This window comes from Somniosus microcephalus, chromosome 2 (assembly GCF_052327205.1).
Source record: "Somniosus microcephalus isolate GS21.2 chromosome 2, FLI_Smic_1.0, whole genome shotgun sequence".
NCBI classification, from domain to species: domain Eukaryota; kingdom Metazoa; phylum Chordata; class Chondrichthyes; order Squaliformes; family Somniosidae; genus Somniosus; species Somniosus microcephalus.
The window spans coordinates 118,634,108-118,660,395 of NC_140988.1; the positions used below are offsets into that span (position 1 = coordinate 118,634,108).

The following is a 26,288-nucleotide window of genomic DNA, read 5'->3' on the forward strand; positions in this document are numbered from 1 at the left end:
ATCCTCCTCCGGCCCTGACCCTCCTACGGCCTCCCCACTCTGGCCCCAATTCTCCTCCGTCCTCCCCCCTCCGGCCCCGATCCTCCTCTGGCCCCGATGCACCTCCGGCCCCAATCCTCCTCCGGCCTCCCCACTCCGGCTCCGATTCTCCTCCGTCCTCCCTCCTCCAGCCCCGATCCTCCTCCGGCCCCGATCCACCTCCGGCCCCGATCCTCCTCCGGCCCCGAACCTCCTCTGGCCCCGAGCCTCCTCCAGCCTCCAGCCCAGATCCACCTCCGGCCCCGATCCTCCTCCGGCCCCGATCCTCCTCCAGCCTCCGGCCCCGATCCTCCTCCGGCCCCAATCCTCCTCCAGCCTCCGGCCCCGATCCACCTCCGGCCCCGATCTTCCTCCGGCACCGATCTTCCTCCGGCCTCGATCCTCCTCCGGCCCCAATCCTCCTCCGGCCCCGATCCTCCTCCGGCTCCGATCCTCCTCCGGCCTCCAGCCCCGATCCTCCTCCGGCCCCGATCCTCCTACGGCCCCGATCCTCCTCCAGCCTCCCCACTCCGGCCCCGATTCTCCTCCGGCCTCCCCCCTCTGGCCCCGATCCTCCTCTGGCCCCGATCCACCTCCGGCCCCGATCCTCCTCTGGCCCTGATCCTCCTCCAGCCTCCAGCCCAGATCCACCTCCGGCCCCGATCCTCCTCCGGCCCCGATCCTCCTCCGGCCCCGATCCTCCTCCAGCCTCCGGCCCCGATCCTCCTCCGGCCCCGATCCTCCTCCAGCCTCCAGCCCCGATCCACCTCCGGCCCCGATCTTCCTCCGGCCCTGATCCTCCTCTGGCCCCGATCCTCCTCCGGCCCCGAGCCTCCTCCGGCCCCGATCTTCCTCCGGCCCCGATCCTCCTCCGGCCCCGATCCACCTCCGGCCCAGATCCTCGTCCGGCCCCGATCCTCCTCCGGCCCAGATCCTCGTCCGGCCCCAATCCTCCTCCGGCCCTGATCCTCCTCTGGCCCCGATCCTCCTCCGGCCCCGAGCCTCCTCCGGCCCCGATCTTCCTCCGGCCCCGATCCTCCTCCGGCCCCGATCCACCTCCGGCCCCGATCCTCCTCCGGCCCAGATCCTCGTCCGGCCCCGATCCTCCTCCGGCCCAGATCCTCGTCCGGCCCCAATCCTCCTCCGGCCCTGATCCTCCTCTGGCCCCGATCCTCCTCCGGCCCTGATCCTCCTCTGGCCCAGATCCACCTCCGGCCCAGATCCACCTCTGGCCCCGCTCCTCCTCTGGCCCCGATCCTCCTCCGGCCCTGATCCTCCTCTGGCCCCGATCCTCCTCCGGCCCTGATCCTCCTCTGGCCCAGATCCACCTCCGGCCCAGATCCACCTCTGGCCCCGCTCCTCCTCTGGCCCCAATCCTCCTCCGGCCCCGATCCTTCTCTGGCCCCGATCCTCCTCCGGCCCCGATCCTCCTCTGGCCCCGATCCTCCTCTGGCCCCAATCCTCCTCCGGCCCAGATCCACCTCTGGCCCCAATCCTCCTTTGGCCCCGATCCACCTCCGGCCTCGATCCTCCTCCGGCCTCCCCCTCCGGCCCCGATCCTCATCTGGCCCTGATCCTCCTCCGGCCACGATCCACCTCCGGCCCCGATCCTCCTCCGACCCCGATCCTCCTCCGGCCCCGATCCTCCTCTGACCCCGATCCTCCTCCGGCCTCGATCCTCCTCCAGCCCTGATCCTCCTCCAGCCTCCCCCCTTTGGCCCCAATTCTCCTCCAGACTCTGAACCGCACTGCCGTGCCCCCGACCCCTCCCTCCCTTCTCTCTGCAACCTGATGCCGCAGGCCTATCCGCCCAGCATCCAGCCAGCCTCTTCATCTGGGTGTCTGTAGGCTGAAATTCATCAAGGACTGCGGGAAACCTGTTCTCCCGGGTTTTCCGATTGCATTCCAGCATCCCTGCTCCCTACCCACCTCCAAGTTAAAATTCCGGCCATACAGTGCGTACAGTGTAGATTCACCAGGATAATGCCAGGAATGGGAAATTATTATTATGAGGGCAAATTGAGATAGTGGAACTATTTCTACTTCAGCAGAGAAGGTTAAGATTCTGCCCAATCTACTGAGTGTCTGCAGTGTTTTCTGTTTTTTATTAAAGTAATTGGAGTGTATACTCCCATTCCTTGATTTTGTTCTCCCATAATGGAAATGAAAATTGGGAGAGATGTCTAACCTGATGCGAAATCGCCTATTTAACAGCATTGCCCACAGTTAAAATTATCCCTGTTAAATTTAGTCAGTGTTGTAAGAGATTGAGTACAGCAGATATAACATCCCTTAACATGCACTTGCTGGAGCAGTCAACACGGTGCAACAGCAGAGTTTCTGGAGCAGGTTATTCCAAATTGCTTACTTTTGCAAATTGTAAACTTGGTCATGTCCATCCTTTATTGTATAGTGAAGATGCAATTTTAAGTGTCCATGAAAATCATTTTCTGAACAAGGTGAAAATACAAGGACTAAATTCCCAAAGTGATCCTTCATTAATAATACAGCGTTAAAAGATCACATTTCCATTCATGCACACTAGAAGTGTATGTATTGATTCTTTTATTTAAATTTAATGTAAAATCAACCACCCTCTGAGGGAAATGAAAGGAATTATACATTGTTATCATGATTTCTTTTATAAATGGAAAGATTTTTTAAAATTTAGTTTTGAATCCTCATAAACACAAAATATATTATATCAAGAGCACAACTCAGTCAACCAGCATCACAGGAGCTTTAAATTTTATTACTTGAAGAAAAAAATGCAATGAAATTGCATTAGGTTTTGTTTTGTTTCCACTATCATTAATCACACCTATCCTGACAACACTTCCCTATAAACTGGCTGGTTTCAATTCAACTGAGCGATGATGTTAGTTGTTTTTTTAAACTTTTTTCTCTTTTATTCTTTATTATTACTGTGTTGATACTTTTCTAATGAAATATTAACAATCGGTAATCACATGTTTGACCACCTAGATCTCTCAAATGCAATTTACTTGACAAAGCAACAAGCATTTCTAAACAATTTTATGGGTGATTTTATTTGACTTTCAAGACAAGTAATATCATCTGAAGTTGTTTTGAATTCTTAATAAAATAAAAATGAGATTTCAAGAACAACATCTGGATAATGAAATGTGATTTTCTGCAAAATGAAAGATTGAACTGATCAAGCTTCATGTAATAGAGTCATAAGGGGAATTGTGCATCGCCTTATCGCTAAGTAACAGCATGCGACCAGAAGATCCTGGTAACAATAGTGTCTAACCTTGAACCCATAGCGGCAGATCAGATTACTGAAGATAACAGTCGCATGTCTCCTGTGTTTACTCTACTTAATGGATAGGGGTCAGAGGTGTTATTGTTTAAATGGTGCCCCTGGATTAGCCAAGTAAGCATGGGGACTTTTCACAGGCAAAGTGCCCCAAGCTGTTTGAGGGTGGGGGTGAATTTAAATAGCAACAGCCCACCAGCGCGAAAAGAATGGATAGACCCAAGGCACACTCGATATTGGGCCTCGGGCCTCAGGCAAGCAAGCTGCCTGTGGACCCGCAGCAGGTGTCTGCAGCTCACCAATTGTAAATTAGGTCATAAATTAATAAATGCTTGTAAAGTGCAGGCCACTTTGTTACTGGCAGTGGCCCTCAGGTAAGTCCTGGGGTTGGGAGGCAGGGCGGTGAGGAGAGCAAGGGGAAGGAGGCAATTGCGAGGGAGGAGAGGCGATCAAGAGGGGGCCGAGCGAGGGCTGCCAATGGTCTTCAGGACCGCTGTGCAGCCAGGAGGAGTACTTGTGCAGCTCCACGCTCCTCATTCAGTTAAGTATTTTCTTTAAAGTGTACTTTTTGGTGGTCGCCTCCAGCTTTTAGGTCTACTGGTTAAGCCACATGTAGGCTTGGTTATCCTGAACGCAGCAGGCCCGGCACCGGCTACATTCCAGGTAGTTCAATTTTGGGAAGGGGTCCTGAGACAGGCATTATGCAAAGAGCCTAATGCCTATTTCAAACACGGGCCCAGGACATCTATACTTGAAGCAATACTATAGCCTGTGCCAATATGATGGGTGGAGCACACGCCGCATGCTATATTGGACACTTAGGATCCGTTTTATGCCTGAACATGTAAAACAGGCATAACATCAACAGATTTCTAGGCCAATGTGTTCTTTTTGCTCAACCCATTGGATCAGTAAGAGAGGTACTGTGGTTGAACCTGACTTAGCCAAAGTCTAACCATGTTAAAGTGATATTGCTGGAGAGAATTGTTGTAAAAGATGAGGGCCCAGAAATTCCAGGAGAGGCCTTATGGTTGAAGGGCTAAACTTCTGCTCACTGTATAGCTGCACCCCTGACTCCATCTCATATTGCCTAAGTCAGGAGGATGTACATATTGTGGGCAAGCACCCATGCTACTTAAGGAACCGATGGGGTGCCCGCCTCAGGTTATGGCAGGAGAGAGGGATTCCTTTGCAACCACTTGCTGCAGCATAAGTAGGCCCAAAATATTTTTAAATTCCTCATGGGTTTTACAGGTCTCTCGTTGTAACTCCGGCAGATGAACAGTGGAACCACCCAGCCCCAGGGAATGGGGGAATATTTTCAGCTGCTAATGCCATTTCCCTGAGATTCTGCTGGTCCCCCATCTGAGTTACAGCAGGTGGCTGATAGAACCTCCACAAAATTTCAGGGTTCATATCTGGACAGGCTTATAACGCACCTGCTCCCACTTCAATCAAAGTTTCTGATGGTTGGAAAAAAGGGGTAGGGACCCACCATCATCACCCCAGGTTCTACCCTCACCAACCCAGGCAATGACATTTTTTGCCCCCGGACCCCCAGTTTTTCAGGGGTTAAGAAATATACAGGGCTTCCCTTAATGGCAGAATTGATAAATGTACCGTATGATGTGGAACAAAAATATACAGGCCAGGAAAGTCCTAAGTTTGTTGCCTTGCCTGTGCCAAGATAATTAGTCTTTTCCTGGATGGAGTTAGAACTGCAAAAGTTGGCTTTCGTGGCTCAAGGTTAGGAAGGGAAAAAATCAGTAAGGTTATCCAGAGACCACTACTGAAAGTATGCAGGTGTAAATGTTAACTGAGGAGAAGTTTGTGCATGGCTGTGATGACCCCAATGGTTGATTAGATCAGATCAGGGAATTTGCAGGCCAACAGCGGGGCATCTCATTTGCATGTGGCTGGCTGGCACCCACCACCATGGGCACATGTCTGCTGCCTGCCTGCCCAATGCAGCCATAAAAACAAACACCTGCCCGCCATCAAGGGAGGGTGACCCTGATTCTCCTTCCTAGACCCCATCCACCTCCCCTTTGATCCCTGTTCATGGGTGCCAAGACAGATTTTCTTTTCTTCATGGGTCCTGGCCATTTTCATTGCCTGGACCCCTGTCCCATCCGGTGAAACCCACTATCACCCATCTGGAAGCCAGCACACCTCAGATCTCCCGGTGAAATAATTGGAGTGAATATTGACGGAACTGTGTCAGACAATAAGTTGGAGGTGAACGGAACTTGTGTTTTTAATTTAAAGAGTCTCCAAACTCATGACCAAAACTACAGCAAACAGAGCCTCCCGAGTACAGTAGGATTATTTCTCCAGCAAAATGCAGTGAGTGGAGGATAGTTTAATAATACAAGTGATGTGTGTAAAATCAATCCCAGTTACTTACAGCAGTACTAAAGCGAAATACTGCGGATACTGGAAATCTGAAATAGAAACAGAAAATGCTGTAAATACTCAGCAGGTCAGGCAGCATCTGTTGAGAGAAACAAAGTTAACGTTTCAGGTCAATGACCTTTCATCAGAACTGGAAAAAGTTGGAGATGTAACAGGTTTTAAGCAAGTACAGAGGCAAGTAAAGGGGGAGGGGAGGAAAGATCGAAAGGGAAGGTCTGTGCTAGTGTGGAAGGCAGGAGAGATTAAATAACGAAAGGGATGATGGTAATGGAATAAGTAAAGGAACAAAAGATGGGTCTCGAGGAGGCGTAAATGGGAATATCAGAATCATCAGCAACAGCTGCCATCCAAAAAAATGGGGGCAGAGGTTATGATCTGAAATTGTTGAACTCAATGTTGAGTCTCGAAAGCTGTAAAGTGCCTAATAGAAAGATGAGGTGCTGTTCCTTGAGCTTACGTTGAGCTTCATTGGAACAGTGTAGGAGGCCAAGCACAGAGAGATCAGAGTGGGAGTGGGGCGGAGAATTAAAATGACAGACAATCGGAAGCTTGGGATCACGCTTGTGGACTGAACGGAGGTGTTCTGCAAAGTGGTCACCCAATCTGCGTTTGGTCTCCCCAATGTAGAGGAGACCGCATCGTGAGCAGCGAATACAGTATACTAGATTGCAAGAAGTACAAGTAAAAAAAAAAGGAGTATTTGGGGCCCTAGATGATGGGAAGGGAGGAGGTAAAAGGGCAGGTGTTGCATCTTCTGCACTTGCACGGGAAGGTGCCGTGGGAAGGGGAGGGTGTGTTGGAGGTGATAGAGGAGTGGACCAGGGTGCCACGAAGGGAACAGGTCCTTTGGAATGCTGGAAGGGGAGGGGAGGCGAAGATGTGTTTGGTGGTGGGATCACGCTGGAGTTGGCAAAAATGGCACCCGTTAAATGTGGAGGCTGGTGGGGTGGGGTGGAATGTGAGGACAAGGGGAACCCTATTGTGGTTCTGGGAGGGAGGGGCAGGGATGAGAGCAGAATTGCAGGAAATGGAATGGACTCGGTCAAGGGCACTGTCAACCACAGTGGAGGGGAATCCTCAGTTGAGGAAGAAGGAAGACATATCAGAAGCACTGGTATGGAAGGTGGCATCGTCGGAACAGATGCGGCGGAGACAGAGAAACTGGGAGGATGGAACAGAGTCCTTACAGTAAGTGGAGTGGGAGGTAACTGTGTGAGTCACTGGGCTTATAGTGGATATTGGTCGAGAGCCTATCCCCAGAAATGGAGACAGAGAAGTCGAGGAAGGGAAAGGAAGAGTTGAGGATGGATCATATGAAGGCGAGGGAAGGGTGGAAATTGGAAGCAAAGTTGACGACATTTTCCAGTTTGGGGCGAGAGCAGGAAACAACACCGATACAGTCATCAATGTACCAGAAAAAGAGGTAAGGGAGGGGGCCTGAGTCAGAACTGGAACAAAGAATGTTCCACATATCCCACAAAAGGCAGGCATAGCTAGGACCCATAAGGGTCATTTCCAGCATTTTCTGTTTTTATTACTTACAGCAGTGCAGTCTCCAGGCATAATTGACAGGGGGAATTACCCATTCATCTCCATTCTGGGTGGGATGGTGTCACTATATGCAGCCATGAAAAATAGTCATTTACACGAGGGATGAGAGGGCTGCCTAGCATCCATGGAGCCAAACATTAGCATGAGTCAGTGTCTTGAGGAGAGAAGGGGAGGAAATTAGAAACTTAAGAAAGACACTAAAAGAAATTGACATTGCCATTTAGATTATCAGATAATGATTAATTGCACTGCTCCTTGTTCAGCACTTTTAGTTGAAGTGCGATATTTAGCTGATGACTAATTAGTCATAGAACTGATCTTCTTTAGTTCACTCTCTTTACCGCAAGATGCAATCCACAGGCAGGTTTTTGGGGAGGATTTTCTCATTCAATTTTGTTGGCAGTTTTCTCCCCTTACTCCTGCTGTTCTGAAAATAGTGATTTTAGCTACAGCACAATTCCATGATTAGTGGCAGCCCTTTGGAGCATCACCCAAATGGGCATTCTTCATGTGTGAGTCAGGAAATTCCCCCTGGGACTGATGGGTGGCTGTTCAACCATGGAAGGCATACACACAAGTAAACTTCTAGCAAGAGAAACTGGATAGAAAATAGGAGCAAGAACTCTGTCTGTATATTTTGTTCTCTTCCTACCTCAGGAACAATCGTGACACTGCCTCATGGTTCAGTTAGCCAACTGTAGACTGACCAGGGATCATAGAATCATAGAATGGTTACAGCACAGAAAGAGGCCATTCAGCCCATTGAGCCCATGCCGGCTCTCTGCAAGAGCACTTCAGCTAGTCCCACTCCCTCGCCCTTTTTCTTTTTCTTCAGGTACTTATCCAATTCCCTTTTTAAAGCCACGATTAAGTCTTACTCCACAACCCTTTCAGGCAGTGCATTCCAGATCCTAACCACTCACTGCACAAAAAAGTTTTTCCTCATGTCGCCTTTGGTTCTTCTGCCAATCACCTTAAAATGTGTCCTCTGGTTCTCGACCCTTCAGCCAATGGGAACAGTTTCTCTCTATCTCCTCTGTCTAGACCCCCTCATGATTTTGAACACCTCTATCAAATCTCCTCTCAACCTTCTCTGCTCGAAGGAGAACAACCCCAGCTTCTCCAGTCGATCCACATAACTGAAGTCCCTCATCCCTGGAACCATTCTCCTAAATCTTTTCTGCACCCTCTCTAAGGCCTTCACATCCTTCCTAAATTACGATGCCCAGAATTGGACACAATACTCCAGTTGAGGCCAAACCAGTATTTTATAAAGATTCATCATAACTTCCTTGCTTTTGTACGCTATGCCTCTATTTATGAAGCCCAGGATCCTGTATGTTTTTTTAATTGCTTTCTCAATCTGCCTTGCCACCTTCAACGATTTGTGCACATATACCCCTAGGTCTCTCTGTTCATTCGCCCTCTTTAGAATTGTACCCTTTAGTGTATATTGCCTTGCCTCGTTCTTCCTACAAAAATGTATCACTTCGCACTTTTCTGCATTAAATTTCATCTGCCACGTCCATTCCACCAGCCTGTTTATGTCCTCATGAAGTCTATCACTATCCCTTTCACTGTTCACTATACTTCCAAGTTTTGTGTCATCTGCAAATTTTGAAATTGCGCCCTGTACTCCCAACTCCAAGGGCAGGATTTTCATTGGGCCGTGGAGACGGGATTGGAGGTGTGTGGGGGGTTAAAATCCCGAAATCAGGGGTCCCGAACCCATCCCGCACCCAACCCGCCTCCATGCCAGTTTCAAAGGAGGCGGGTACCCGCCCCGCACTGGGACCCACCTCCCCAAGGCAGGAAGGGGATTAGTGCCAATTAACTGCCTGTTAACAGGTAGTTAACAGGCAGTTTTTAGCCTAATCCCTATTTTTAATGTTGAAGTGTGGGATGCCCGACGGCTCCAAACCACGCCAAGTTAGAGGAGGCGGACCTTTGGGATGAAGGGCTTGGAGGAGTCGAGATGTCTGGTGTTCAGGTGAGCGATGGGTGCATGAGTGCAGAGGTAAGTGTGTTTGGTGTGTGTAATGTGTTTAAAGAAGTTCTACTAACCTTTACCTTTACAGCTTTCCTTCCTTCAGGTCTTGGGGGTCCCTCATCTCACCAGCACAGAAAGCAGAATGGCTGCGAGCTGTCAAAAATTGCAGCATTCAGCTTTCTGTTCCGGGGAGATCGCTAAATCTTTCTGACAGGAAGGAATTAACTTAGAGTACAGATTGTCAGTGTTTGATAGCTTCAAACAGCTGTGAAATGCTGATATTTCATCTGTCAAAAGGTCTTGACAGATGAAATATCAATCTGTGATGTCACCTGTTGCTGGGTGGCCCTTAATTGGCCTGCTGAGCCCGCTGGGCAGGCTCAACAAGGTCAATCAAGTCAAAATCGCGGGGGTTGGCTAGAACTCGATGGAGGCGGGACTACAACCCCGAAAGTTGTAGTCCCGCCTCCTACCCGACTCCTCAATGAAAATCCAGCCCCAAGTCTTTAATATATATATCAAGAAAAGCAGTGGACCTAGTACTGACCCCTGGGGAACACCACTGTGTACCTTCCTCCAGTCCAAAAAACAACCGTTCACCACTACTCTCTGTTTCCTGTCACTGAGCCAATTTCGTATCCATGCTGCCACTGTCCCTTTTATTCCATGGGCTTCAACTTTGCTGGCAAACCTATTATGTGGCACTTTATCAAACACCTTTTGGAAGTCCATGTACACCACATCAAACGCATTGGCCTCATCAACCCTCTCTGTTACCTCATCAAAAAACTCAATCAAGTTAGTTAAACATGATTTGCCTTTAACAAATCTGTGCTGGCTTTCCTTAATTAATCCACACTTGTCCAAGTGAGTGTTAATTTTGTCCTGGATAATCGTTTCTAAAAGCTTCCCCACTACTGAGGTTAAACTGACTGGCCTGTAGTTGCTGGGTTTATCCTTACATCCCTTTCTTGAACAAGTGTGTAACATTTGCAATTCTCCAGTCCTCTGGCACCACCCCCATATCCAAGGAGGATTGGAAGATTATGGCCAGTACCAACACAATTTCCACCTTTACTTCCCTCAACATCCTAGGATGCATCCCATCGGTCCTGGTGACTTATCTACTTTAAGTACAGCCAACCTTTCTAGTGCCTCCTCTTTATCAATTTTTATCCCATTCAGTATCTGCACTACCTCCTCTTTCACTATGATTTTGGCAGCATCCTCTTCCTTGGTAAAGACAGATGCAAAGTACTCATTTAGTACCTCAGCCATGCCCTCTGCCTCCATGCATAGGTCTCCATTTTGGTCCTTAATCGGCCCCATCCCTCATCTTACTACCCGTTTATTATTTATATGCCTATAGAAGACTTTTGGATTACCTTTTTTGTTAGCTGCCAATCTATTCTCATACTCTCTCTTTGCCCCTCTTACTTCCTTTTTCACTTCCCCTCTGAACTTTCTATATTCATCCTGATTCTCACTTGTATTCTCAACCTGACATCTGTCATTACCGCCCTTTTTCTGCTTCATCTTACTCTCTATTTCTTTCACCATCCAGGGAGCTCTGACTTTGGTTGCCTTACCTTCCCCCTTTGTGAGAATGTACCTCGACTGTACCCGAACCATCTCCTCTTTAAAAGCAGCCCAAATCTAAAACTTTTTAGATCTTTATAGGTAGATGTCACAATATTGACCCATGGATGGTGATAGAGATTGCACAGGCCAGACTGTTTAAATGTCACCTCAAATTAGATCAGCTGCCTCTGCATATTAGTTTTTAGATGTCTTGGGGTATTATGGAATCATAGGGAATAATTTTGACTTTGGATAATAGTGTATAATGGGCAATATCGATTCAGCCACCCGTTATGCATCTCCCAAAATCAAAAATACTCCCATAAAACATTACAGCACTTAAACCAGACCATTTAGCCTCTCCCGTCTGCGTCATTTTCTGCACCGATCTAGTCCCTTTCTTCTGCTTACTCCTGAAACCCTTTAATTTCCCTTTTTTCTAAGCAACTAACTAACTTCCTTTTAAATGAATTCATACACTCTACTTCAACGATGTTTGTGGCAGAGAATTCCACACTCTAACCAGCCACTGTGCAATTGAGTTTTTCTAAACTCCCTTTGAATTCTTTTGGTGATCATTTCAATTTTATTCCTATTATTACAGTGGAACCAATATAATTTCATCCTAGCATGTATCAAGTTTTTTTTATTTGGTAATAGTATCAGTATATTTTATTGGTTTTCGGCTACCTTTTGTAAATGCAAACAGTGTAATAATTACACAAGTCAATACACAACCATATTCCATTCTTTGTTATTTCTCCATTTAGAATGCAACAAAGATGATCTTATTGAAGTTTTGACCCAGCGCTCTAATGCCCAAAGGCTCATTATTGGTCAGACCTACAATGCTATGTATGGAAAGGTATGGGATCTTACATTTTCCCACTATTTTCACTATGCTTTGTGTTGTGTATGTAATATGTGTGCTACTTTGAACCTATGGACAGGACTGCACTACTTGTAGGGCGTAGTGATACGCAGTACCACTCCTGGCCATAGGGGTATAAATAGTACTGTGGGTACTGATCTCCCCTCAGTTCCCGCCTGTGGGCATGAAGTAAAGATCTACGTGTAGTCCCTACCTCCAACCAGTAAAGACCTGTTTGAGTTATACGTTTAAGTCTTTGTGTTAATTGTTCAATACAATACACATACTTAACACTGGCGACGAGTCAGGTTCTTACCCTGCGGCAGTTGAAGAGAGGTTTCAAACATCACCACCCCACTAGAAGCGACAGGCTTTAGGACTCTGAAGCCTCCATCAGCGACTGAGCACTGGAATGCAGCAGCCATCCTGACAGCTTCCAGCGACTGACAGAAGTCTTTCTGCAGTTTCCTTGTTCAACCTAGGTGGTGGGGTAAGCCGTGCAGTGTTGGCTGCAAAGACAGGGCTGGGGAAGTTGGAGAAGATAAGGGCGATCGCAATCCCTGATAAGAGCCGCGGTGAAACGCGCGAGCGGGTAAGCCAGAGCCCGGGAGGGAGCGAGCAAGAGCCGCTTCGGTCGGGAGCCACTTCGCTATCCAGCGATCGCATCCGCTGATAAGGGCCGCACTCGGGCGATCGCGGCGAAGATAAGGGCCGCACTCGGGGGCTGAAGGGAGACGGCGTCGGGGGACGGGTGAAGACCGCCAAGCGCGGGAAAACCGCCATTTTGTGGGCGGAGGACGACGGCAAGAGCGGGAAGCCGCCATCTTTGATAACAAGTAAACAAAATAAAATCTGAGAAATTGCAAATCTACAATGCCTAAACACGGGAATATTAGCACCTTTGATAGTGACCTCGAAGATTGGGCCATATATGTTGAAAGAGTAAAAAATTATTGTAAGGCCAATAAAATTCGTGACCAAGATAAAGCTCTAACATTATTAAATTTAATGGGTGCGAAGACATACGGGCAATTGAAACACCTGTTATCACCAGATGAACTGGCGGATAAGACGTTCGATGAGATTGTTACTGTCCTGAAAGATCATCTAAACCCCACGCCGCTGATGCTAGCGGAACGATTTAAATTTTACGACAGAAGGCAGCTACAGCATGAAAGCAATGCTGAATATTTGCTGGAATTGCGTAAATTAGCGAAATATTGCCAGTTTCGAACGGGACTGACAGATGCACTACGAGACAAATTTGTGTGTGGTTTATTTAAACAGGATACACAAAAGCGACTGCTCGAGGAGAATGAGCTGACGCTTGAGAAGGCGGTCACTATGGCAGCAGCACACGAAGCCGCAGCGAGAGGCACGGCAGTAATGCAGCTACGGTCACCGGAGCTCAGTGCACACAAATTGGGTGTGAGTTCTGGCAAATGTTATCGTTGTGGAAAGACAACGCATGATCAGAACCAGTGTTGGTTTAAAAACCAAGAATGTAGAACTTGTGGTAGGCTTGGACATATAGCTAGAGTATGCAGGTCAGGGAAGAAGACCAGCAACAAGAAGTCACCGCAAGGAAAATACGCAAAGGTACACAAGGTGACCGAACAGGAGTCCGATTCAGACGCTAGCAGTAATGAACTGGCTGGCTTAAGCTGTAATGAACTGGCTAGCTTAAGAGTACTCAACGCTGGTAAGGGTGCAGACCTCCAGACAATTTGGGTCACTCTTCAGATAGAAGGAGTCCAAGTAAAACTGGAATTGGACACTGGATCGGCATTGACGGTCATAAATAAGAAAGATTACGGAAAGTTATTCCAACATATTCCCCTACAGGATACGGGGATTATATTGAAAACATACACGGGGCAAAGAGTGTACCCCATCGGGAAAATAGAGGTTGCAGTGGTCCACAAGGGCGAAGACAGTCAAATAATGGACTTATATGTGATATCTGAAGGAGGTCCTCCACTACTAGGACAGGAGTGGATTAGGAAAATGAATATGGACTGGCATTTCCTACAAACAATAATGAGTGAGAACTCGGTGAAGATAGTCAGCCCAGACTCTGGAACGGATGATGGTAAGCCCAACTCAGGTGCAAAAGACAAAGTTTCAGCACAGAATTCCACTGAGCAACAACAACATAGTTTAACTGTGGATTCTGAGTCTGGCAAGTCTACTGATGTGCCCATTTCTGAGGGACACCGGGCTCGAACTCAACTCCATTTCAAACTACAACAGCAATTAGAACAAATGCTTCGCCGTTTTGAGCAAGAGTTGAATGCAACGAAAGAGTTCTTTGATATAGAGTTGGAGAATCTGGAAAGACAACAGAAGCAGCTGATGGAGAAAATGGAGCAGGAGCACACAAAACGTCTGATGTCAGAGGAGTTAACGGTCAGCCAACTCCTGCATATGCTGAAGGACAGGACTCTGAAATGGGAAAAACTTGAACACGAACTTCAATATTCAAACGAAAGGGGTTCGGAGCTCTCAAAGGTTATTGGAAGAGCTGAGGTGGCAACACAGACTGAGATGACTGCAACAGAGCAGCCCTTGGATGCCAAAAGTACGCTGACTCACGTCAACGTAGAACAACAGACCGCTGAAACAGCTGCTCCGGTAGAGGGATTGAATAGTCCGATCAATCAATCTCCAAAAGAAGTTGAAGTAGTAAAATCTCAAATGAGGTCATTAGTAAACGACTTACTGAAAGCCCAGAAAAAGCTGGATGAAGAGGTACGCATGAAGAAGTCTCTTCAGGAAAGATGTCTGGACTTGGAACAAAAGCTGGCTAACGCCCAGCTGGGTATGGAGGAAATAGAAGACCCTCTCGCTGGCCTAGATCAGGACGACACCGAATATTACTATGTCCTGTCCTGCCCAACTTGTAACTTCGACTCCCACCATACAGAAATCATGGAGGAGCACCGAAAGTCTACAGAACATCGGGAGAAGGTGGCTCTACTACGGAAAAAGGAGGAAGAGAAGGAGGAACTGCGCATGCAGCTGGCAGCTGATGGAGCCCAGAGAGTCTCCAAGAAGCAGAAAAGGAAAAGTCGAAACAGAAGATGACCCATCTGAACCATTATTACCTCTACCAGATCACACACGTGGTCCCTCCGAACGGAGCCAATTCAGTTCGGAAGTTCAAACTGTTAAATCCATGGAAGGACTATTGAATGAGTCACTCCAGCAACGTGAACCGACTACACCACAGAGATTGAATCTGTGAACTGTTTTCCGCAGAGACTGAATCTGTGATCTGTTTTGACATGAAGTTATCTATGTATCTATGTTATTCTGTTATGTAAACCTGAAGTTATATATGTATATATGTTATTACGTTATGTTAAATGGGGAGATGACTGTAAAGCTAGGAAGGGAGGAATGTTGTGTATGTAATATGTGTGCCACTTTGAACCTATGGACAGGACTGCACTACTTGTAGGGCGTAATGATACGCAGTACCACTCCTGGCCATAGGGGTATAAATAGTACTGTGGGTACTGATCTCCCCTCAGTTCCCGCCTGTGGGCATGAAGTAAAGATCTACGTGTAGTCCCTACCTCCAACCAGTAAAGACCTGTTTGAGTTATACGTTTAAGTCTTTGTGTTAATTGTTCAATACAATACACATACTTAACACTTTGCACTAAGCTAACTTAATCAGTAATGAGTTCAAGGTGGAGCTCCTGAGATTTGTTAAACTTGCTTTCCTAAATTTCAGTTTGTGGATGGGGAGTCTTCTCACTGCCACCTGCCATCCAGATTGAAACAGAGTCTGGTAAGGAAAGGGGGAGGGGCCCTGCAAAAATACCAGCCAATGATCTACAGGAGCCTTCCTTTCCTCACCAGACCCTGTTTCAGTCTGAAACTGGTCACTTATCCAATGTTGGGATACTGGTGTGCATAGCAATGTAACTGAAGCACATTCATTTTCCTTGGCATATGCACCAAAACAAGAAATAAAAAGGAAACTATGCAAAGAAGAAATAATGGGGTGATTTTGAGGCCTCCCACCTGGTGGAAATGGGCGGTAATTCCCCCAAAATGGTGGCGAATGACTTACTGCCCGATTCTCATTGACAGTGGTGTTACGTTCCTTCTGATGTAGGAGGCTGTGCTTAGGGCAGGTTGAGGCTCCACCCCAAACAAACCCCCAAGGAAATTCTCTGAGGAAACAGCGAAGGCTGGAATCTGGCATACTGTGGTCCTGGCCTAATTCACGGGCCTTCTGCCACATTCTTGCCCAATTTCCTATGAAGTGTGCCAAAGGCTCATGAATTTTCAGGGCCTTTATATCTTTGCTTTGGGAGCTACTGCCCTTGAAACCATATGATATAAAATCTGTAACAGGATATTAATGACACACAAATGTATCTACTGGCCATTTGCTGTGCATGTGGATTTAACCATATTTTAACAATGGAAGTCACCAACAATTAAATGCCTTCTTTGTATCAAAATGAGTAGGCAATTCCACACAATGGAAGAAGGAAATATAAAAAAGTACCTCATAATAGAGCTGCCAATGAACAGCTGAATACTTAACCAGAGATGAGAAAGAACTTGCATTCATATATATAGTCTTATCATAGCCTCAGAGCACTTTACAACCAGTGCATTACATTTTAAGTTCAGTCACTGCTGTTATGTAGGGTAACACAGCAACCAATTTGTGCACAGCAAGGTCCCACAAAGACCAAATGGATGAATGACTGGAAAATCTGATTTTGTTGGTGTTGGTTGAGGGAGGAATATTGACCGGGCCATTAGGAAAACAGCCTGCTCTTCTTCCAATAGTGCCATGGGAACTTTTATGTTCACCTGAGCAGGCAGATTGGCTTTGGTTTAACACCCTATCTGAAAGATGGCATGTCCAAAAATGCAGCACTCTCTCAGTGCTTCATTGAAATAACAGCCTAGATTGTGTGCTCAAATCTATGGTAGATCTCGAACTGATGGCCTTCTGACTTAGAAGTGAGAGTAATACCAACTGTGATTTCTGGAAATCTGAAAAAAATATATAATAAATAGGTGATTGGCAGTATTGTGTGTGGCCCCTTCATCGGAGTGCCAGTATTTTTTGTGACTAGTTAAGAACAGCAATGGTACTTGTCTGCTCAAGGTGTGAAACAGCTGGCTGCACTTTACAGACACAGTACAAATAGCACACAGATTGAGGAGTGAGTCAGCAGCTAAGTGTCAAAAGTACAAATTAGCACAGCAGCAATGAGACTTGAGTCACTAGGTACACAATAGTGTTCATTTCATTCTGCGTCAAATAATCAGTTATTTGTAATAGCCCAACCTCATAATTTAAACATTGCTTAAAGTTACAGATCAAAGGCCATTCCATTTCACTTTGATTTCCAATTGGCAAGATTGATGACCACTACATGCTTTCTGAAAATAATAAGCATTGCAGTTAAATAGTGTAGTGGGGCAACAATGTGAAAGCAGTGGACTGTTGTTCAGGCATGTTACTCTGGGGAGCACCGAGCTGAGACCAAACACTTCCCCTCAGAGAGGGAGGGAGAGAAAACTACAGAGTGAGTCTTGAGGCCCAATTTTAGCTCAGGGCAGGAATCGGAGAAATTTTAGCTCCCAGGCCTCGTTAGCATGATCCGATACTGACTCCCGCCTGGAGCGGCTAGAATGACTTTCCTACCAGTGGCGGGAGTCAAAATTCATGGGGGGCAGGTCAGGCTGCCACTACCGCCTGAAGTTGAATTTTACCCCTCACGTTTCTCGGGGGTGTATTTACATCGAGGTGCCATTTTTCTTGGGTTTCTGCATCTCTTCCGCTGTAGTTACCTCTGCAGAAATTCACCCACTATGTGTTTTGCTGAAGTGTAGATAGAAAATCAGGTGGGCTGAATAACAGGTATAACATGTCCATGCCCAACTATTCTGCCATGTTCTCCCGTTTTGCAATGCTCTGTTCCAAAAATGTCAAACGAGAACATTTACCATATATATCTATCTTGTAGAATTTATGTACTGCCCTGAAGTACAGCTCTAACCCTCCCTCCAGCGAGGTATTTTCCATCCTTCTGCTGAGGTATTTTTCCTACTGCCCCCACTGAGGTAATTTCCCCACCTCATGCTATCCTCTTCTCCCCAGCCTCTTCCTCATCTTGCCCCTCCCTTCTTCCCCCTTTTCTCTCTCCTCTCCAGCACTTTTCCCTTTCTCTCTCTCTTCTCTCCCCTTCCCTTCCCTCCTTCACCCTTGCCTTCTTCTGTCTTGATCTAATTATCCCCCCACTCTTTAACACTTCTTGACCTGAAGATAGCACTTGGTCTTGATGGCCCATATGCAACACATGTGAGATTGAATAGAGCATATTAAGTACAAATTCTTGTCAATCCATAGGATGCTGCATTGGATGTTTCAGAACTATCAACCTTTTCCCCTGTTTGTATGGGTCAATATTTGCAAATCCCTCTGTAAATTCTCTAACAGATATATGAGCTATGCCAAATATATTGATGTAAAAATGTTGCCTCTTTTTAAATTATTTCAACAGAGAAAAGCAATATGCAAAAACTTCCCCTTTGCTGAAGTATAGTAACAATTTCAGATCATAACCTCGGCCCCTATTACATTTTTTCTTGTAATTTTTCCACTCCTTTCCCCCCCCCTTTCCTTTTGTTTCTCTCTCACACCTGGCAGCTATCTCTTGCCCTGCAAGTACACTTTACACCTAATCTCAGCCTATTACCATCTCGCCTAGCTTCGAACACCTTTTATTGTCTCTTTCTCTGCTTTTGTTTCTTTTACTTCTTTTGTCAGATCGCAGATTTTCTTTCCAGTTTTGAAGAAGGGTTCGACCCGAAATGTCAACTCAAATTTCTCTCCACAGATGTTACCTGACCTGCTGAGTTTTTCCAGCATTTTCTGTTGTTATTTCGGATTTCCAACATCTGCAGTATTTTGCTACCGTATAGTACGTGGAGTATGTCAATGCATTGTTAAGCATGTTGATGTATTTGTAATTATTCACTTCACCAGAGGAAATGTCAATGTATGATAGTCAAATAAATGTGCCCTGCATGTACCATTTGTGGAAATTTAAAGGTAAGGGCAATTATTTGGCCTGGATTTTGCATTTGGCAGCGTACCTACGGAGTACAACGCCAGCATCTGAACAGAATGCATACTTACCTGTTGGGGACCCTCCTTTGTGAACTTGCTGTTTGACACTGCGTACTAGAGGGCAACGTAATGGCATACAGGTCCCAGGGGCGCTCCGTGTGTGGCAGTGTACCTGGGATCACATGGCCCAGTGCTCCAATCAGAAAACAGAAGCAGCATCTTTTGGAAAATTGATCTTTGAAGCTTTCTCAGAGAAAGAATAAAAGGAAATAAAAACAGGAAAAGGATAAATAAATCCAAGGAAAAGAGGAAGCAGATTCCAGTAATTTAATGGCACTCAGGAGAATCAGGGTGAAATTCAGTTAAATTAACATTTGCTACATTCCCATTTCTTTTAACTTAACACAAATTTAACAGCATCCACTATAAGTTATTCAATGATTCTGTGTGCATGCCTGTCAATTTGTGTTAATATTCCACATTTTCTCCAGGTGCCGTCCCAAATGAGACACACAGGTTCTACAACTTTATACGTTCCTAGGTATCATCTAATTGAAAAAAAAGCATTTTTTTAAAATTCCAATACAAATGAAGGTTTTTTATTGACAGGTATCCCCTTATACGTTGATGCAAACAGGCCCTGCACCTGTTTGCATCAGTCGTAAAATTTTCAGGCGTAATTGCTGGGCAGTTGGTGGGCAATTAGCCCAACTCTGTGTCAGCAATTAGGATTTCCCCGTCAGTGTGGATCATCTGACAGATTGCAAGTTCAGGATTCAGCGCATGTGCAAGCGTAAGCAGAAATCCCGAACCGGCAGTCCATTTCAAAGGCAGTATGATGGCGTACTCTCGTCATACCCACTGCAAGTTCTGGCCCATTATCTCCTGTCTAATATCTACTTCACCTTTAAAAGGTACCTGAGGAAGAAACTACAATCTATGGCAGTAACAAAATGTGTGTTCATCAAATGTGTATCTGATTAGTCATTTATTATGTATAACTTCCTACAAACAACTGATACTGAAATATTTAGCAAATGGCACGACACAGACGATATCCTAAGTGGTGAGAACCTAAATTTTTATTTTCTTGTTCTTTATTAGCAGCCCCAGTTTGCCCTCCCTGTGATTGTAGGGGGTCATTTTAATTAGTCCTCATTCCTGTAATGGATTGATACTCTCATGGGCCCATTGTCAGTACCAAAATGTCTCTAGGAATGAATTTTCTTTCAAAGAGTGATTTGACGGTTGTTTGATATTTCTTGTACTCACACAGAGGAATGAACTGATTATTTTCACCATTGCAAATTCATTTTTAACCTAGTTTGACCTTTGATTTCCAGAGAACAGCACTGACTGCTTTATTAATTATATTCTGATACACTTTGGACACATTTAATTGCTATCCTTCTGTGAGATGATTTGAAATGATGTACTAGTTACTAAATTTAGTCCACCATAGTTCCTGCAGTTTTCCAAGCCATTAATAAATGTTTAATACAGCATGTTGATGGTGCTCTGGTTAAACTTAAAGGTAGAAATCTGGGCTCCCTTCATTATAATTTCCAGTGGCTATTTCTTGCATTCTATTCTAGAAACTTTCACTTACCAGAATTCCTTCTTAAAGCACTTTATATGGAGATGCCTCATATTTGTTATGCATTAATAATATCATGTTCCAAGTATTTGTTGACTTTTCTTTGTGAAGGGCTTCACTTTTATTTTTGACAAAAAAAATCCTGCTCTACTAAGGGCAGAAACATGCTACTTAAATATTAAGTATTTGAACCAAACAGTGTTAAGCACAGTATTATAACAGGATTTACTGGGTGATATGTCTGACTGGATGCTGCTATGTTTTGGCTCTACTTTGAGGGCTAAAAATGTATTTTCCCAACATTTTCATCCACGTCCAAACATTTTATTATTCAGTTCATTTAATTAGGAGGCTCCTTTTGTGGTCACAGAAGGTCACTGAGAATCTTGTTCCAGTTTGTAACTTCGAGCTCCAACTTAGTCAGTCAAGAAAAGAAATATAAACCCACAGGATTTTAAATTATAATTAAAAGCCACACCTCTTTCCTTCCACCTGTGAGTTTATTTTTGTATTTAATAAAACATATTAGAAGACTTCATAGGGTTTTGCGGCACAGTGGTGAACCAGTCTCATAGGGTTCCAGGATCACTTGGGACTAGGCATATTGGCAGATGTGACAACAAACCTATTAGTTTTGTCACCGTACCACACATTGTCAAATAAATAGAGGCGGACTGTGGAGCTGTAGGCAGGGGGCAGGAATGTTCAATTGCTGAGTCATTATGTTGTCAGAGGTAATCTGGTACAACCGTGGGCTGATTTCCTGACATGCTGTGCCACCTAGTGGTGGGATGGAGGTTTGTACTCAAGAATCCCATATTGGCCCAGTAATTCCGGGCCCAACGCGTGAGTACGGACGTGGTACTCACGCATGGGCCCGATGGAAGTGCCAGTTTTTAGCATGCACAGTGCATGCGCGGAAAACCGGCATTTCCTGTCCTCTGAACCAAGGGGTTCAGAGGACGAACGCGTGCGCGCAGGAGTCTGTGCGTGCGCGCTGAAATTCCTTTTTTTCCACAGGTTTGCGCGTATGTAAGGGCCTCTCCTTTTTACGAATGTAAAAAGGAGACGTAAGGACTTCATTCTTTAAGGTAAGTGGTCTATTACTTAAAATTATAACATTTTTTCCACAGCTTTATTGTTTTTAAGGACTTTACAGTAAGGTAAGTGTAGTTTTAGACCCGATTTTTTAAAAATTATTTTTTTCAAAAATTTGATTAATTGTTTAAAATAGTTTTTAAAAGTTATTTATAGTTTATTTAATTATTGGGATGTTTTTTAAAATTTTATTTAAAGTTAAACTAGTCTTTTGGGCGCCCGTACTTTTCATGAGTTTGACAGTTCTTACTATCAAACTCATGAATGAAGTTTCCCCTCCCCTGATTAGCTGCACAGTGCTCACCTGATCCCAGCCGGCACATCGAACTAACTACGCCGCTGGATCAGGCAAGCACAACGCGCCGACATCTGAACCGGGCCAGTGACAGGAATTCCAAGCATGCCCAGGCTTCAGATGTCGGCGCGCCGGGTGAGTGCACATTGGGGACTTGCACGCGCGGCAAGCCCCCGAACCTAATTTCTGGGCCATTGTGAATTCCATTTCTTTCCTGAAAAATGGGCGTCAAGCTGTTGAATTTTGTTTTTGCCGGGGGGTGGGGTGAAGGTGGGGGAGAAGCTTTGGACATTGATTCCCAAGACATGTCTGATGCACTTTTCAGGCCAGTCTGCAATCTGCCTGTTTCTGGCAGGAGGCTGCTTAACTGTGGAAATTGCAGTCGTATATCAGTTGCAGGACCCTATTTACAATTTTCAACTACAAATGGGCAGAGAATGCACCACGCGTGCTTTACCCATTTGTACCAGGCGTTGAGCGGCCTAACCAGCGGTCCTTAAAGGGAGCACATGTGGCAGCTCAAGAAATACTGCTTCTCACAAAAATACTGCGGGCCACTGTTCGCCCATGCTTATCCCCCTCCGGGATTGGCTTCCCCCTCCCACCCCACCGTCCAGGCCCAACCTGCCAGCCAGCTCAGCAGTGACTTGCATCATGGCACCTACAGCTTGACGGCGGCAATCAGATCAGGCCCAAACCTGAAAATGGTTCGGACCTCCCGATGCCAACTATGGGGTGGCAGCACGGCTACTTCAATGATTTCATGCCCATTTCAGGAGGAAGTCAAAAATAACCCCATATTCTCAGCCTGAGATAAGCTTGGGCCACGATTGTTTGTTTAAAGAGGAGCAATAGGGGAACCTGGCAACAGGTTATTATCCATTATCTCACTTGGAGATTACTGTGTACCACAAGAACCTTACACTAGGAAGAAAACAGAGAAATAAATCATTGTTACTAAAGAAAACAAGAGAAATCTCCTCTTCTCATTTGCAGATGGAGTAGAATTATTAATGTTAGAAATTCGGCTCCTTTGCGCCTGCCGTTGGCACCTCCGGGGGATGCTAACGGGGCGCGCTAACGTGGCGCAAAGGGCTTATTGCTGAGGGGGGGGGGCGAAAAAGCGCCTCCCGAGAATTTCAGTGAGATGTTGCTGAGGCGCTACCCGATAGCGTCACGCCTGCGCCGATAGCGCTCCGGGCTGCTACGCCACTGGGATGACGTCATTGCCGTGCACCACGACCCCTTAGCACCGCACTGCGGCCCCTTACCGCCCCGTGGCGGAAATTCAGCTGTACCCCATGAGGCTGCCACAGGCGGTGTCAGCGCCAGCCTCACAGGTTGCGAACCAGGTCGACCTCCGCTTGTGGGGTGGTATTTAAAGGGGAGGTGCGGCTGCGACCCATGCCGCCATGTTCATTTTTTGGCTGACTGTGATGAAATATGTCATTCATCAGACTCTGTAGTTAACTATATATATTGTATTGCCTGCTCCGGTGTGCATGGTCGATGACCACCACTTGCAGGCAACCTTCCCCTATCTCGACAACGTCACCATCTGCGGCCACAACCAACAGGACCACGACTCAAACCTCGCGAGGTTTCTGAAAACCGCACAAAAACTCAACCTCACCTACAACGAGGACAAGTGCGCTTTCAACACCACGCGCCTTTGCATACTAGGCAGCGTGGTGGAGAATGGGGAAATCGGACCAGACCCCGACCGATTGCGCCCCCTACGGGAGCTGCCCCTGCCCAACACTCCCAAAGCCCTGAAAAGGTGCCTGGGGTTATTCTCGTATTATGCCCAATGGGTCCCTAACTACTCCGATAAAGCCCATCCCCTCTTGAAAGCATCCTCTTTCCCGCTCTCTGCTGAGGCCCATGCTGCCTTCAAAAGCATTAAGCAGGATATTGAGCGGGCCACGCTACAGGCAGTGGACGAGAACACTCCCTTTCAAGTGGAAAGTGATGCGTCTGACTTTGCCTTGGCGGCCACCCTCAACCAGGCAGGGCGGCCCGTAGCTTTCTTCTCGAGGACCCTCCAGGGGCCCGAGATCAGACACTCCTCCGTGGAAAAGGAGGCCCAAGCCATCGTGGAGGCAGTGCGCCACTGGTGGCACTACCTAGACGGCAAACGTTTCACCCTACTTACCGACCAGCGGTCGGTAGCGTTTATGTTCAATAATAAACAGAGGGGGAAGATTAAAAATGATAAGATTCTTAGGTGGCGGATCGAGCTCTCCACCTTCGAGTACGACATCATATACCGGCCGGGGGCCCTTAACGAATCCCCCGACGCCCTCTCACGAGGGATGTGTGCCAACGCCACCGGGGATCGGCTACAGACCCTCCACAACGACCTCTGCCACCCAGGGGTCACACGGCTGTTCCACTTCATAAAGTCCCGCAACTTACCCTACTCGATTGAGGAAGTTCGGTCTCTGACCAGGAACTGCCGCACCTGCGCTGAGTGCAAGCCTCGGTTCTACTGCCCTGATAGAGCCCACCTAATCAAAGCTACACGGCCCTTTGAGCGGCTTAGCTTAGATTTCAAGGGCCCCCTCCCGTCCGTCGACCGCAATGTTTACTCCCTGAACATTGTGGACGAATACTCCCGTTTCCCATTCGCCTTCCCCTGCCCAGACATGACCAGCGCCACAGTCATTAAATGCCTCAACAGCCTGTTCTGCCTGTTCGGTATGCCAAGCTATATCCACACGGATAGGGGGGCGGCCTTCATGAGCGAAGAGCTACGCCAGTACATGCTGCCCAAGGGGATTGCCACGAGCCGTACCACCAGCTACAACCCCCGGGGTAACGGTCAGGTGGAGCGAGAGAACGGGACAGTATGGAGGGCAGTCACCCTAACTCTAAGGACCAAGGGCCTCCCTATCTCCCGCTGGCAGGAAGTCCTCCCAGATGTGCTCCACTCAATACGGTCACTATTGTGTACCGCCACTAATGCCACGCCTTATGAGCTAATGTTTGTGTTTCCCCGGAAATCCACCTCAGGCGTATCCATACCGTCATGGCTCTCCACCCCAGGTCCGCTACTTTTGCGGAAGCATGTGAGGGGCCACAAGACGGACCCCCTCGTGGAGCCAGTGCACCTGCTCCACGCCAACCCACAATATGCGTATGTCCGGCACACCGACGGACGGGAGGACACTGTGTCCATAAAAGACCTCGCCCCAGCCGGTAACAACAGCAACAACGACAACGACTACAACAACAACAACAACAACCACAACAACTATTACCCACCCACTCCACCCACTAATTTTTCATCACCCCCGGAAGAACACCAGCCAACGGTACACCCACCACCTACTCCCCCACCACCTACTCCGTCAACAACCCCGGAGACCACCCGGGACACCCAGCCGGCACCCGCGGCACCGCAACCGTTACGTCGCTCACAGAGGACTATCACACCCCCGGACAGACTAAATCTGTAGAAGGGGTGAATGTGATGAAATATGTCATTCATCAGACTCTGTAGTTAACTGTATATATTGTATTGCCTGCTCCGGTGTTTGTACCTTGTATTGTGTATAGGGCACCGCCCCCTTTGTGTGTCGGCTCCGCCCATACCTGGCCCTACTTAAGACAAGTCCAGGCTTGTCCTGCAGTAGAACAGCAGCAAGCCAGGTGAAGCTAGGTGCAGCCACTGGCATCCTTTCTTTGCTAATAAAAGCCTTTTGTTTTATTCTGCTAACTTCGAGTCTTGAAGTTATTGAGGCACGTCACTGACCTCCAGGTCGGCCTTCCGTGGTGGGCCATGGCATGTTCCTGGCCGCCATCGCGCAGCTCAACACCGCGTCTCGGTGCTGGGCTGCGGCCCTGGCACCACGCCGCCCTGGTGGCCTAGTTGGTGCCATCAGAGATCCTGCAGAGTGCGCAGTGGCCCTCCCCTTTAACTGAAGGAGAGGGGCGTTGAAACGTGGTAGCGCTCCGTGGCAGCACTCTGCGGCAGCGCTCTGCAGAGTGCCGCTGATCGCGCCCCAACATCGCCTCGGTTACCACCCCTCCAGGAAGTGGAGCGTCCAAGATTGCGTTCCACTTCCTGTGCAGGGCGGTGAGCTGAATTTAGCAGCCGGAGCCGTCCTTCCGCGCGGGGAGCTAAATGTCTGGCTTTAACACGGTTACCACCCCCAAAAGGGCCTAGCCAAATTTCACGCCCATTATATTCAAGATTTCAACCACTGACAGTAAGTCTACAAGTTTTACCTTTTCATATTAATATTTATAGCCAATGTCCTGCAGCTTTTTTTATGATGAGTCAACAGATACTCTGATTTGTAAAAGTAGAGATTAATGTAAAAATAATGTAAAAATAGAGATGCCATGCAACATCCAATGGAGGCCATTGATTTACACTGGTTCAAAACACAAATTCTGTTTTTTTATTACATGGTATTCTGGGATTTTTACTGTGTGTTGGAGATTGCATTCTTTAACTGTTAATTTTT

The 26,288-nt window shown here is 47.0% G+C and overlaps 1 protein-coding gene across 1 annotated transcript in view; it reads left to right on the forward strand.

Annotated features, from left to right (window-relative positions):
- LOC147122908 (annexin A10-like) overlaps window positions 1-26,288 on the forward strand; it is a 144,857-nt gene that overhangs the window by 23,762 nt on the left and 94,807 nt on the right. The window contains exon 3 of the mRNA XM_085962137.1: window positions 11,609-11,703. Coding sequence (XP_085818263.1) covers window positions 11,609-11,703 — 95 coding nt within the window. The remainder of the gene's footprint in view (window positions 1-11,608; window positions 11,704-26,288) is intronic.